General features: G+C 40.0%; 1 protein-coding gene and 1 non-coding gene across 2 annotated transcripts in view; both read left to right on the forward strand.

The window, feature by feature from the left end:
• LOC146315504 (gamma-adducin-like) overlaps positions 1–14,302 on the forward strand; it is a 22,795-nt gene continuing 8,493 nt past the window's right edge. Inside the window, exons 1-9 of the mRNA XM_084736054.1 lie at positions 1–271; positions 1,077–1,319; positions 4,892–5,036; positions 5,712–5,863; positions 7,386–7,466; positions 8,092–8,241; positions 8,552–8,695; positions 11,143–11,241; positions 12,718–12,891. Coding sequence (XP_084592180.1) covers positions 1,119–1,319; positions 4,892–5,036; positions 5,712–5,863; positions 7,386–7,466; positions 8,092–8,241; positions 8,552–8,695; positions 11,143–11,241; positions 12,718–12,891 — 1,146 coding nt within the window. The 5' untranslated portion in view covers positions 1–271; positions 1,077–1,118. The remainder of the gene's footprint in view (positions 272–1,076; positions 1,320–4,891; positions 5,037–5,711; positions 5,864–7,385; positions 7,467–8,091; positions 8,242–8,551; positions 8,696–11,142; positions 11,242–12,717; positions 12,892–14,302) is intronic.
• On the forward strand, positions 6,900–6,971 carry trnag-ccc (transfer RNA glycine (anticodon CCC)). The gene has a single exon. It is a non-coding gene; the product is annotated as a tRNA-Gly (tRNA).

Consider the following 14,302-nt stretch of genomic DNA (forward strand, 5'->3'; position numbering starts at 1 on the left):
ACAAACACACCCACATCCTCCTCCATGCAGCCACTCTTCACTCTTCTTCTTCAACTCTGTGTTTACCCGCAGCGGGCAGTCTGCTCCGTCTGGATACTGTAGCAGCATCGAGTTAATGCGCGCCGCCTGCAAGCTCTATTTTCTCTGCCACAATGTATCCGAACCGGGAATAACATCCGCCTGCCTTTTACTTTCATCCACGTTTCTGGAGCGTCTGTCGGAGAAATTCGACATTTCATCGCGCGGGAGGCAGTTCAGCATTTTGTTTCAGGTAATTTTCAACTTACAGTAACAGTTTCCCCTCGTGGGATAACGTGCTCGCTTTGTTTTTGTGGAGCTTGAACAGGTCTCCAAGCGTACTTCGGCTAATATACAACCCTCCCGCGTTACTTTTCGTAGTATAAATAGTTTCAAGTTGTAATTGTATGCCTTGTACCCACTGCTCTGGACACCATGCGTTTTCTAAATCTGCAATAAAAGTTTTATTTGGGTTTGTTGCATTCAAACTATTTCATTTCCAGGCCTAAGTTAATGTAACGTAGTCCTGGCACTATCTTCAGTATCCCTCCACCCCCCACATCCAGGTAACACGGCAGCACTATAGGTGCTAAATGCTATTCAAGATGGCTAATTTGCATGGGGCCTGTCTTTTGTTTGGTGCTGACAAAGCTTGTAGCTTCTGGCTGAACAGTACAAGTGTGGAGACTTTCATCTCACACTTTATGAGCTGGCCTCCATCTGTGTGGAGAGGAAGAAATACTTGTGAGAATGAGTGTGGAGGACTAAAATCTTCACATTCATTGTTGCCTTATTAAACTGCACTTCTATAAAAGAAATACTTGCATTATATCCACAGCAGCTGTGACTAACTCATCCTTTTCTGCATATCAACAGCTTTGCACTTGAGAGCAGCATCAATCATAAAACAATGTTCTCCTCGCTTTTGTCCCTATCCCTGTAATTACATGACTCACCATAGCACCCATACAGTATCTTTTCTGTTAAAAAAAAAACAACCCGTTGCCTTGACAGCCTGAATGTGAAGTGAGCTGTGATGTTTCATTCCTTTCGCACAGATTCCAGAGGGCGAGTAGGAGGCCGTGCAGTGCGGTGACAACATGAGTCTGGTGGACGTGAGGCAGACGGCGGGGTCTCTCACCCTGTCCCTGTCCAGCAACGACTCCAAGGAACGCTACTTTGACCGCGTGGACGAGAATGACCCCGAGTACCTCCGCAGCAGGAACATGTCACCGGACCTGAGGCAGGACTTCAACATGATGGAGCAGAAGAAGAGGGTCACCCAGATCCTGCAGAGTCCAGTATGTAGCCGCCAGCTCCATATTAAGTGCCCTCCTACACACAAGCTTTCACTGCAGATGAGTCAGAAACAGCGCTTTTAAAGCCGGAGAGGCATACACCATATCTTCACATGAGACTGATTGAAATGCATTGTTTTTTTCTTGTTTATGTGAAGGTAATTTCATGCACTCTGCTGCACTTAGATACAGATTTAGTTGTGTGTTTCTCAGTCAAATATTGCCACAAGGAGTTTAGTGTTAAACTGCAGCTGCGTTTAAATATTGACACATTATTTTTCATCTCTTTGGTGTCTTACAGATTAACAGGTGATAAAAAATTAACTAGACTCACAAGTTAGTCTCCTGGATTTCATTGCTAAAACAGTGTGGAAACAATTAGAGAGTTTAAAAGAAAGCTTCCAGGATCTGACATAAGCCATGGTCTGTAGCCACAAAGTTTTATCCCCAAACTGCAAGCCTTCAACAAAACAGTGTTACAGTTCCACAAACATCCTGATTCCTCTGCACCTTTAGTTCAACATTCTACAAAAACAGCAAACAGTACTCATCGCAGGCTTGCTATCCACATGTCGGGGTGAAGTTTAGGTTTACCAAGCCTAGTTATACTGCTAACGTGAACCTTACAGGAGACCCAGAGTTTAAGTGGCTAGAATTTGACACATCTAAGGAGGTAATGTAGTACAGTGAGTGCCACCAGTTTCCTCAACTAGTCATGACTTCTAGCTCACGTCCTTCACGAAACACTACATCAGAGTTCACTGGAAAAGTGGACCGCACAAGTGTTACAGTTAAGAAAAGCTATGTTAAATTCACTTTTCTCTGTATTGTTTTTACATTTGGACCACCAAAAAATGAACTGTGCAAAAATATTAGCGTGTATGCCTGCCTTCCATTGCCAAAACAATCCAAAGTGTCTTGCGTGTCCCTTCATATTGGGGTAATTTGTGTTTACTACTGAAGAGAATGGAGGCAGAGCATTGTTTGAGAAAAGGTGTGTCCTTGAAAAAATATAGGGTCATAAGTTTGTTAGTGGCCATTCTAACCCTATTCAAGCAACTGAATCCCCAGACGATTGGTAGGCGTCGAGATCTCCAATTGTCTGGTTTCGCAAGACAAGAAATTAACTGGCAACAATGCCAATGCACAACGCCAACAACACTCCTTAATTCAGACTTTTCAGAAGCGAATGCTTTCTAGTTATGTTTGTCTTGTACAATATTAGGCTGAATATATTTGTCCTTTGTGATTGTGTGTGAAATTCCTCACAATTAGTATTATTGTCTCAAATTGTATTTATCATAATAACTTTGTTTCATTTGAAAAAGTCATCGTAAATACTGTCCAGTATCAACCAAAATTAGCAACAGACACAGCAGCAACATCATAAAACGCATGATGCCATTTCAAATTGAGGAGTTTTCAGTATAAAACCTGGTGAAGTGATTTCAGTGTGTGTATCAGTACTTTTTGAACATGTTCAGCCCATTTTGACAGTGCCATGATGATGGTGATAACCACGGTTATTTTGGTCACTATAATTGAGATATAACATTTCCATACGGTTTCATCTGTTCTGGGAAACTGTAATTGTAATTCCTTTCACTTTGCACCTATATGTAATAGCAGATATTATCTTAATATAATATAAACCTAATAGATGACAAACAGAGCAGTGCAGTCTGGTTAGATGAAATACAAGGAGGTGCAACAAACACACGCCAATGAAGTGCATAGAAATAAGACGAGCCCACACTCATCAGCGATTGCATAACTAGCCCAACAAGTGGAGCTCATCTCATCACCATGGGAACTGTGGCTGGATGAAGCAGAATGCTGGAGCTTAGCTGCAGCACACAGGAAAATAGTGCTGTTTCAAGATTCACAGGCTCCTCTTGAAGGCAAAAATTAATAGTCAAGTTTAATGCGATCCCCCCCACCACCACCACCACCCCTGCTTCTTTCACAGACATACAAAGAGGTTTTTAGTGGTCTTTAGTGATTTGTGTACAGTTGTAATAAGGAGCGCTTGAAAGCGTGCTGTGCTCCCTGACACTTTCCCAAGGACGTGTTGGAATGAGGTTAAGGTTAGGTTGTGTATAAATGAGTTGCTCGGTTAATGGAGCTTTATGTTGGTGTTTGTGTTTCTTCATCTTTCTTCTCTCCTCACCTCAATTAAACCTTACAAGAAACTAGGGCTGTAGTCAACCAGAGAAAATCATGGTCAACTTAAATACTACCTACTTGTCAACGATTTGATTGGTTGATGGTGAAAAAAATCTGCATGCCATCTCTAGAACTAAATCAGCCACAGTGCACTGAGTGACGCTATCCAGTAGCCTGGATGGGTGCCAATCAAACTTACACTGCATTGTCAAACTAATTAATTTTTGCAGTTTGACCATTTCTTTTTCCCATGTAGCTATATTGTTACCTTCAGGAAATGTCTATCAAGTAAATTTACATAAAGCAGCAACACACACACCTTCAACTAGGACCAAAACCAGCCACAGAGCAGAGCCAGCCAACTTCCACACACCAACAAAGCTATTGCAGCAATCTGAGTTACTGGCATCCGACCTACTACTACTACTACTACTACTATTTAGTTGGCTTATTGTTCACACAGTTTCTCTCAACTGTCCCTCAGTATTACAACATTAGTCCAACATTGCCCCAGCCTGTGGCCCATTCGCAGCAGGCCAACAACAGATTCATCAGAATAACCTACAAAATGAACACTAAAACAACATAAAACATAGCAAAACTTGTACTGTTTGGGTTTTAAAGGGACTGTTCACCCTAAAATTATTTTTATTTTGTTTTATTTATTTTTCTTGTGCCATATATCCATCCAGATTGTTTTGGAGAGACTTGCAGAGCTTTGGAGATATCGGCTGTAGAGATGTCTGTCTTCTCTCCTCTATAATGGGACTAAGTAACACATGGCTCTGGACTACTTTCTTTCTAGAAACTGGTGTTGAATTTTTGAATATATTTGAAGTGCCATTTAGTCCCATTATATTGGAGAGAAGGCAGACATCATTACAGTTTATCTCCAAAACTCTGCACCTCATACCAAAACTGACTAGATGCATTAATAGCACTAAGAGGAAAGATATGTATTTTTGTGTAAATGGTTCTCTGCCCCTCTAAGTAGGGTCATGAACCATCATTGGGCTTGAATAGTTACTGATTAATGAAGCAGTCCAACAAAATAAAATCCAAATCCAAATCAAAAATACTTAATATTCTCTCAGGTATCCTGCCTTCTGAGGCTGGGGGCCATTATAGTGATTTGTGCTGTACTTTGACATGGTGGCAAGAAGGTTGGAGCCAAGAATATGGTCAGTAAGTAGCTTCTCACTCAAAAGTAAAATGCATCAGGTCTGCATACACCTTTCCCACCCTTGAGGATATGACATGAAATAATATCTGATTAAGAAGTGCTTGTCTCCTAATGAAAGTAACACCAGCGACTGTTTGACCAGTGAGAATTTGGTCAGACAAGAGTATATCGACCAACTGACCACAGACGTCAGCTCTAAAAGAAACGTTTTCTTTTTTGTCTACAGGTGTTCAAGGATGAGTTGGAAGGCTTAATTCAAGACCAGCTGACGAAGGGGAACCACCCTACAGGTCTCCTGGCACTAAGACAGATTGCTGACCTGGTCATGGCGAGCACCGTGGGAGGGGTCGGTCCCCTGACTTCGCCCATCAGTGAGTGGTAGTGTGTTTCGGTGCTTATGTGTGTGAATGTCTCCATCTATCTCCCTTCGGGGGCGATTGTCATTCAGTGTGTAGACTCTGTCTATGCGCATTATGCAGGCTGAATATCTCCATTGTCAGAGGCTGAATTGTCAGACTCTTGTGACCCTGAAACAGCAGAAAAGACAGAAAGTTGTTGACAGCATTCCTCATCGGCAGTGCTTCTATTAAGTAGCCCTCATGACCAATCTCAGTAATGAATTACAGAAGTTTGCAGTGTTGATTTTGTTAGTGTGACCTGTTTGCCTGGTGTTTCTGGTGAGGTCACAGGCACCCTAGAGCTGAAAAGATTAATTTTAAAAACTGTAAATGTTTGGATAATGTCCCTGTGAAGTCCCAGAGGCAGACCTGCTCTTTTACAGAGCTAAAGTGGCCATAAACGATAGGGTCCTGTATCATTAAATGCCCTTACATGGTATCACAACCCAAAAATAACCTTCAGTTTCTTGTTGGGAATTCTGAGAAAGGCCTTTTTTAACCTTCAGCTGTACCCAAATTCCCTGGGATGTTTTATCTTTATGCATTGTGGCAAACCACGTAAACATCCTTGAAGATGTTTTGAAAAAAATACAAATTTAATGTTGTTGATGCATCACAAGTTACCAATGATGTTATGTCTTGTGACAGGCTTTGGGATGGTGACTCCAGTCAATGACTTGTACGGCATCGAGTCTCCCTCTTTTGCTAAAGGGGAGAAACAGAGTCGCTGCAGGCTGGCCAGCCTCTACAGGCTTGTTGACCTCTTCAGCTGGGCTCGTTTTACAAGCTCCTACATTACTGTGAGTACAACTTCACCATCTCGCTCCACTGCACATCTGCTTATGTATGCTGCACCAGGTTTGTGTATCTTTATGTGGGCCTCATGTTCTCTGGCTCCTGGAAGGCTTAAAGGGGAATACCTTTTTATTTTCAGAAAGCATATATTATTTATGGCTGAGGAAAAAGTCACATTTGTGAATACATACAGCTCCCCAACAGGAGGAATTCACACTGAAATGTGTGATGAACACCTGCGATGTCAAGATGTAAAGCTCAGATTTTCCCCAAAGACAAAGCCTAGAAAGAAAGTTTCATCAACCCACACGCCCATTTTTTAAAAAAATTTCAGACTGAAGAGAGCTTTTCATCTGGTTCAGAGTTTCCTGTACCCTTGAATCTGTGAAATGGGTCTCCCTGCTCTGAGCAGCTGCAAACCCAGCTTAAAGAACTTTTTTAAGTGTACGAATTTGGTCTCCCGTGGTGTCAGTGCTTTTTAAAAGAGGCATGTTCTACGAAGCAGGACTCGAGGTTAGTAAGGCAACTTCACGTTTAACCCTGAGTTTTTCAGGGTTACAGTGTTGGTTTTTTGCTATAATAATATAACCACCTGCACACCTAACCTGCTCTGGAGCAGGTTATGGCCAAGATGACAGTATAAAAGTATAAAAGCACAGCACACTGACCAATATGGCTGAACGGTTAATCCAAATATTACTAGAATATGGCCTACTGCAATTTTCAAATTGCTGGTGGTGCAATATCTGATAAAGGTGAAATGTTTGTCAAAATATCATTTAAATGAAATACTGTTGTGCTGCAGAGATGTGCTGGCCTACACATCATATTTTGCAGACATCTTTGTTTGGTACAGATCCCACCATATTAATTTTATTAGATTTTTCAATAGCAGTGAAAATAGTAGTGTAAAATTAACCATTCCCTCCAATATCACAAATCATGTTGCAATATTTGTCAAAAATAATCACATTTGGCAGCTGCAACTCTGTTTGGCTGTCTGTTTTATAGACTGAATTATGATTACATTGTGACCTAAGGGCATTGGTGGTATAGTGGTGAGCATAGCTGCTTCCCAAGCAGCTGTTCCAGGTTCAGTTCCTGGCCAATGCATTATAATGGGGCCACTGTTGTCAGGAAGTTCTAGATAAAATGTGTCTTAAATTTCCCTTTTTATGAAATTATGAAAACAGTCCTGGGTTGTTTTTGAAACCCTGGGTTGACTTACAGAGTTGATAAACCACCGTTGTGTGGCGGCTTAGCGAGATTGCTTTCATTAGGTTTAGTGAAACCAGATAATGAAAAGATACGAGCTCGCTTCATATGGTACAGGCCCCTGTGGAGGCATCATAAAGAGACAGAAATATAAATGCATCTGAGTCTCAGATTCTCCTGCACAGACTTAACAAACACTGATTATACACTGTAGTAGCGTCCCAATGTTTCAGAATGTTGGAATTTCTTAATGTAATTTATTTTATGTCACCCAGATACGTTTTGGATTTTAATATGTTCATTTTGCCTCAGGTGCGTGTCAACAAAGAGCAGGACCATATTCTGATCAGTCCACGAGGTCTGTCTTTTGCTGAAGTGACGGGAGCAAATCTGGTAAGCACGAGTCTTTGTTTTTGTCATCATTTTCCAATCATGAGTATGGACTGCGTTGTCAGGGAAATTTACAAGATACACTGGGCAATATTTTGGTAAAATCACGATCAAGATAACTGAATGAATAAAATTAGAAAATTTAAGTAAAGAATATATGTTGAAAGTGCTGTAAGAATTTTTTTGCGACGTTTTATGTGATTGGTAGTGAATTTTTATTGTTGTCAGCAACACATGGTGGTAATACTGGACGTGTATGATTTCCTACAGATTTCTACATCTGATAGTGCTGTCTAATGCAGTCTATATATTAATACAAAAGGCCAAGGAGGGATGAAAGATGAAGGTTACTGCTAGCTAGCAAAAAATGAATGCAAACAATGCAGGTTCCAATATTTAAATGTTGTAAATGTCTACAAGGACCGAAATACAAGGATACACACAATGTGTTTTTTCTAAGAAATGAATTAATGGAAACAAAATTTTGTTTACAAGAAAACCTCACGGGGTGTCTTTAATGGCTCAATCATACTGTGTAATTACCCATATGTTTATTGTTTACAATAATTACTGCTTTGTGTTCTGAAATAACAATGAATTGGCTCTTCTTTTTTTCTGTGATGTGTAGGTCAAAGTAAACATAATAGGTGAGGTGGTGGACCAGGGTTCTACTGATATGGGCATCGACCACTTCGGGTTTGCTCCTCATGCTGCCATTTACTCAATGCGCCCCGACGTCAGATGTATCATCCACATACATACCTCAGCTACAGCTGCAGTAAGTACGCTCCGAGCCAATATTAAACAAGCTTCAGCTTAATCAAAGCATAAAAGGCTGCTGCTAAATGCTTATTTTGCACCAGAGGAAGAAGGCAGAATTAAAGGCAGCCCCCTGCATGCCTAGTTATTTTAGATGCAGACACCCTGTAACGTGCCTTTACCATTTCCTTTGAAGACCGGCTGTAAAATGCACAGCACATGATGAACACAGCAGTGTAAAGTTTTATTTGTGCCTCACAGCAAAAAATGTGCCTCTATTTAAATGTTGGTGCGTCACAGTCTTGGTTGCTTTTATCCCATGTTAACAGGTGTCCTCGATGAAATGTGGAATCCTGCCCATTTCCCAGGAGGCTTTGCTTCTGGGAGATGTGAGCTGCTTCGGTTACCATGGCAGCCTGGATAATAAAGAGGAGAAGGTGGAGTTTCAGAAAGCTCTGGGCCCCACTGCCAAGGTACTGTCAAACCAAGGGACTCCATTAATGACAGGCCCACTTTCTCAGGGGATAGTGTGGGTTGTTATATATATTACTTTATGTTCAACTGGATGTATATGACGATATTTGTACCTGTTTGTTAGTTAATGTAAATGAATATATCAACATACTGTGTAAAACCCAGAAATGAAATGCGTCATATAGATGCATTATTAATTAAATGTGTTATGTTGAGATTTTTAACGCTAAATTACATAAAGAAGGAAGAAGATATTTGAAACTGATTGAATAGGTGGACAATTTGGGAAGTATGCTTATTCACTTTAATTGTTTCAGTTTAGAGGAGAAGACTGATACCAATCTCTCATCTGTCTGTTAGCTTAGCAAAAACACTGCGAGCAGGGGAAAGAGCTAGCCTGGCTCTGTTTAAAGGTAAAAAAAAAATGCCCAGGATTTTGTGTGGGACTGTTTCTTGGCTGGACGCACCAACTTCCTTGAGTCTTATCATCACCGTAAAGTTGCTAGGTAACTAGAACTCTAGCGAGTCACTGCTCCCCGCCTATAAATAGTCCGACACACCACCCCCTGTAAAGAAGACAAACTCATTTTTGTATTTTGTATGGATTAAAGCAGTCATTCCCGGTCATTCCCAGAGCCTGGGTTATGAGCAACAGGTGGGTCACAGGAGATTTTATTTGGGTCGCTACACAAACAAAAGACTAGGAAAGAAATTTGAGATTTATATTTGCAGTACACCTTTTATAAACGTTTTTAAAATCTAGTGTTTTACTGATAAGAATAAAAAATAGGAGCCTGTTAATTTTGTCTAAATGCACTTAATTTGCCTCATTTATGAAGCAGGCCAAAATGTGATATTGGTTTTTCCTGATGAGATGAAACAAAAAAATGAGATGGACCGTCAACTCAGCCTAAACCCATTTATTTCTCATTTTTGAAGTATTTAACGTGTTTGTGAATTAAGTCAAGGTGGTTGGTCATTTTTAAAAAGTGGGTCCCTAGAAATAAAATTGAAAAAAACTGGAATAACATAATTAGTGAGCTTCAAACGTGCAGGTAGGTGGATTTGTTGCTGTTGGACAGAATGAGGCTAGCTGTTTTCCCCTGCTACAATTCTTGATGCTAAGCTAAGCTAACCGAATTTTGGCTGTAGCCTTATGGTGTGTTCACAGAAAATGAAGAGAATTTACAACACTGGCATCATCATTTGTGTTCATTGTATTTGACCACAAGATTGTCAGTGTTTATTCACTGCAAACAGACAGAATACATTCGCCAGCCAAGCTAGCAAGCAACAGCAAGCCCCAAGAGTGTGTGTTTGTCTGCGCTGACTGAACTCAGCACTCACCAGAGAGTCCAGTTCTCTCTGTTATTTCCCTCCTGTCTCTCTTCTTTTTCCCCTCTCTTCTCTGTACGTTCATGAAAGAAAGTACTTTCCTCCTTGAGTCAGCAGTCAACACGGATGAAGACAAACTAATTACAGTATATCATAACATCCAGCAGTGGTGGTTGGCACCTCTGTGGCATGCTGCTGCCGACAGGTTGAGAAGCAAGAGTGAAGTAAACCCACTTTTTAATAAAAATATAAAAAATAACTTCTGAGTTCTCCTCGTCAGTAAACGGCTCAGGATCAGAGCAGAATCCTCTGTGACTCGGGTGACGGGTGTTAATTCCTCCAGGAGCTCTGGGTCTCTACTCCAGACCTCCCCAGCGCTGAGGAGCTGTCTGCCGGCGAGCCGCGGCTCTGTCCCTCTGCTCCACGACATTCTCCCCACACAGCACTCTGCAAACCCCTGCGATATGTGCAAATTCTTCACTCAAGTTAAATATTTTCACATTGTGTAATTTGCATCTGTTTGTCTGGGTGATGCAAATTACCCAACATGAAGCGTGCATTTGCTGGTGCGAATAGAAACAAATTCCATTATATTTTTGCTTTGACTTTGTATGGAATCATGCCACACGAAAACATCTCCTTCGCTGTCTGTGTGGACACACCATTAACAAACAGGTCTGAGAGTATCAGTCTTCTCAACCAACTCTCCATAAGAAAGCCAATAAGCGTATTATGCTTTATACATGACAATGACAGAATATTATAAACTCATCTTAAACTGTCAGCTTTGTATTGGAAGGATTCATAAAAAGACCCCAAAAGCTGTCACATGTCTACATATGAGTTCAGCTTTTGATGGTCATATTTACATCTTATGGAGACAATTGTATGCGTTTATACTTGTATAATAATTTTATTGTCCAAAATAACTAGATTATATTTGCATTACACGTGTCTTGTATGTTGAAATATCTGCTAATTAATGCATGCATGAATAAATAATTTCTTATTATCATATCTGCATAAACATGAGCGTAGCTGCATTTGTTTCGTGTGTGATGGTGATTATGTTGGGCCATCAGGCAGTTCAAGTGTTTCCTGTGTGTTTCAGGTGATGATGCTGAGGAACCATGGGCTGCTGGCTTTGGGAGAAACAGTAGAAGAGGCTTTTCACTACGTGTACCACTCACAGCAAGCTTGTGAAATCCAGGTATAAAATGCTTGATTTCTATTCTTGATACTCCCTTTGCCTAATAATGAAATGTAATAGCACCACTGAGGTCAGAGCAATTTGTAAACTACAATGTGGTCTTGATACGCTTTACCACGAAGCTAACTACATGGGAAAATAAACCACGGCTTTATTTTTTCACATTTCACCTGTCGAAAGGTTTTTCATTTGTTTTACAAATGAGTGGGACTCGGTTGCAAACAGCAAAGAATTACTGCAGTGCCTGAAATGTAAGCAGAGCTGATGTCTAACATACAGTATGTTTGAATAAAACTCATAGAATAAAGTCAAATATGTGCCTGAGCGCTCTGTTTACACTCAGAGTCAGGTGGAACCCTGCAGCGTCTCTGAGACACCTGTTGTTTTGTGTCGGGGAGGCAGTTGAGGTGGTTTTTCATCACCCTGCTGTGTCTGGACTGTGTTTGTTTTTCTATTGTTGTTGACACATGTTGACAGCTCAGTTCACATATAATTCCAGTTCTTTTGAAATGAAAAATCCTACTGAATAGATGCTCTCTGTCTAAGAAAATTTTGAAATGTCAGAATTATAATTAATAGAGGGGAAAACTTTCCACAGAATAATAATTTAGCATGTAACTCCAAAGTAATTAACAGTAATTACAGATGCAATAATTAATTGATTAGTATTTCATTAATCACAGACTACTTTGATATTCAATTAATCATTTGGGTAATTTTTAGGGGGGGGGGGGGGAGTTCAAATTCTCTGATTCTAGCTTCTTAAATGTGAATGTTTTCTGGTTTCTTTTGTCGTCTATGCCAGTAAACTGAATATTTTAGAATTGTGGACAAAGCAAGACATTTCACTATTTTCTGACATTTTATAGACCAAACAGCTAATTGATTAATCGGGAGAATAATCACCAGATTCATCAACAAAAAAATAATCATTTGTTGCAGCTAGGGCTGGGCAATAAATTAGTATTATATAGATATACTGTAGGAATGTTAATGATCAATCATTAGGTGATAAAGAATTTATCTGATTAAAAATGCATTGATTATTAATTGATAGTATAGAAATGGTAGTAATCGTGCCTCATTTTGTTTTATTTGCAAACAAATTTAACTCAAACTTTAACTTAAAATGAGGAAAAAAATGGTTAATTTGTATCAATTAAGGAAAATGCACAAAATTTGCAATGATGCACTGATGATTATTTACCAAAAATCTGATTGTGTTAATTTTGTCAAAGCACCAATAGCTATCACTACAATATTATTGCAATGTTAATAGAAGTACTTGAACCAAAAAATGTGATATTCACCCAGTCCTAATGCATCATATTCTATAAGATGGTCATATGTTCACATTATTTGAGAATTTATAGTAGGTTATTTTAGAGAAAATGTGTGTATCAAGATATATTACATATAGCCGAGGTAGTAATGTAATTTTGTAGTCACATTTTGTTATCACATGCCTTTCTGTAGGTGAATGCTTTGAAGAGTTCAGGCGGTGTGGACCACCTTGTGCTCTTGGACAGGGAGAAGTTTAAACCCCTGACCCAGGGAGTTGCCGCTGCCGGGTCGGTGATAGACAATGAGGTCAAGTGGAAAGTGGGCGAAGCCGAGTTCGAGTCCCTTATGAGGATGCTGGACAACCTGGTAAGTGAACCCTGACCTGTGCTTTTTACCCATCATGCTTTGAGTTTCCTGTCTTGGGCGCTTCCTCGGGATGTGTCTGATTAGAGAACACAATGAAACTGACTGCGTTTTTGTTCATCTAATCTGACAGTTATCTTTGTAATTGAGTCATATGATGTTTTATGATAGCTGTCAGTGTGAGAACATTTTTCATTATAATTATAGATCCTCATGTAATTATAGTTGGGCCACATTAAGCACAGTGGTCTATTTTTTTCTGTGGCAAACATGCTGTCTGCTGGTCTTGTTACACCTGTAAGATTTCTGTGCTGCACTCCTGTCAATTTAAACCCTGCTCTGCTAACCACACGGCTAATGACCAGGCCCTGACATGCTCTGTGGACAGAGAAGATGTCAGACTGTCTGTTTGAGTGTGCTGCTTGCTAACAACTGTGGCTGGAGTGGGCTGCAGCTGTGTGTGTTAGCTCTGTGTGATCATAGCCCGCCCACCCTCTCAATCATAGCTTCCAGATGGTGAGGCATGCTGTGGGTAGTTACAGCCACACAGACCACACAATCACTTAGTGTAAGGACTCTAGTGTACTCAATTTGGAAATCAGATTTGGCCTTTTCTGCAAGACTGAGTGCAAACACCACTACACTCTGCAGTAGGACGTCTGACTGTCCGTGCCAGAAGGTGGAGTTTGATAGATGAACGTGATGACGTCAAAAATTATCCCAAAGCACTAAATGTCACAGCTAATAATACAGAGGAGAGGACAGCATTTAGAACTGAGCCTGTATAGTTATTACAACAACAAAAAATAAAAGGACATATCTGGACATATGTCTCAAAGGACAAATATTACTTAAACCAAACAAGGAGATGAAATGGAGAACCAGATAATGAGAATGACAAGTGTAGTCTAAGTCTTCCAAATGTGACCACTTTCATCACTAAAAATATTCTCCTATCCATCTACTTATACATTCATCACAAGGAAGCACAGTATTGGATTTTTGCAGATATCCAATAGGCTAGGTCAGTATGTTCCAGCTTAGTTTTGGCCGATGCTGATAAATGCACGTATTTTCTTTCCAGCTAATTGCAGAGAACATCAAGAGGAATTAACATATTATACAGTGATGGCCCATTGACACATACAGACATAAATACAGTGCTTTTCAAAATGTACACGTTCACTGGGTAAAATAAGAAAACTGCTGCTGATAGTTTATTTTATTTTATTTTATTTATTTATCTTTATTTTGCTGGTGCCTGTCTTCACAAATCCATCATAATGATTGGTTGATGGCTCTTAAAATGAGCAATTAAATTTGTAGTGTTGAAAGAATGTGATTTGGCTCTCCTGTGACCAGTGCTGAGCAGTCATTGCAAATATAGGATTTTCACGGGTCCTTGAAAAGACTA

Source organism: Lutjanus erythropterus, chromosome 14, assembly GCF_056507025.1.
Source record: "Lutjanus erythropterus isolate fLutEry1 chromosome 14, fLutEry1.hap2, whole genome shotgun sequence".
In the NCBI taxonomy this organism is placed as follows: Eukaryota; Metazoa; Chordata; class Actinopteri; order Lutjaniformes; family Lutjanidae; genus Lutjanus; species Lutjanus erythropterus.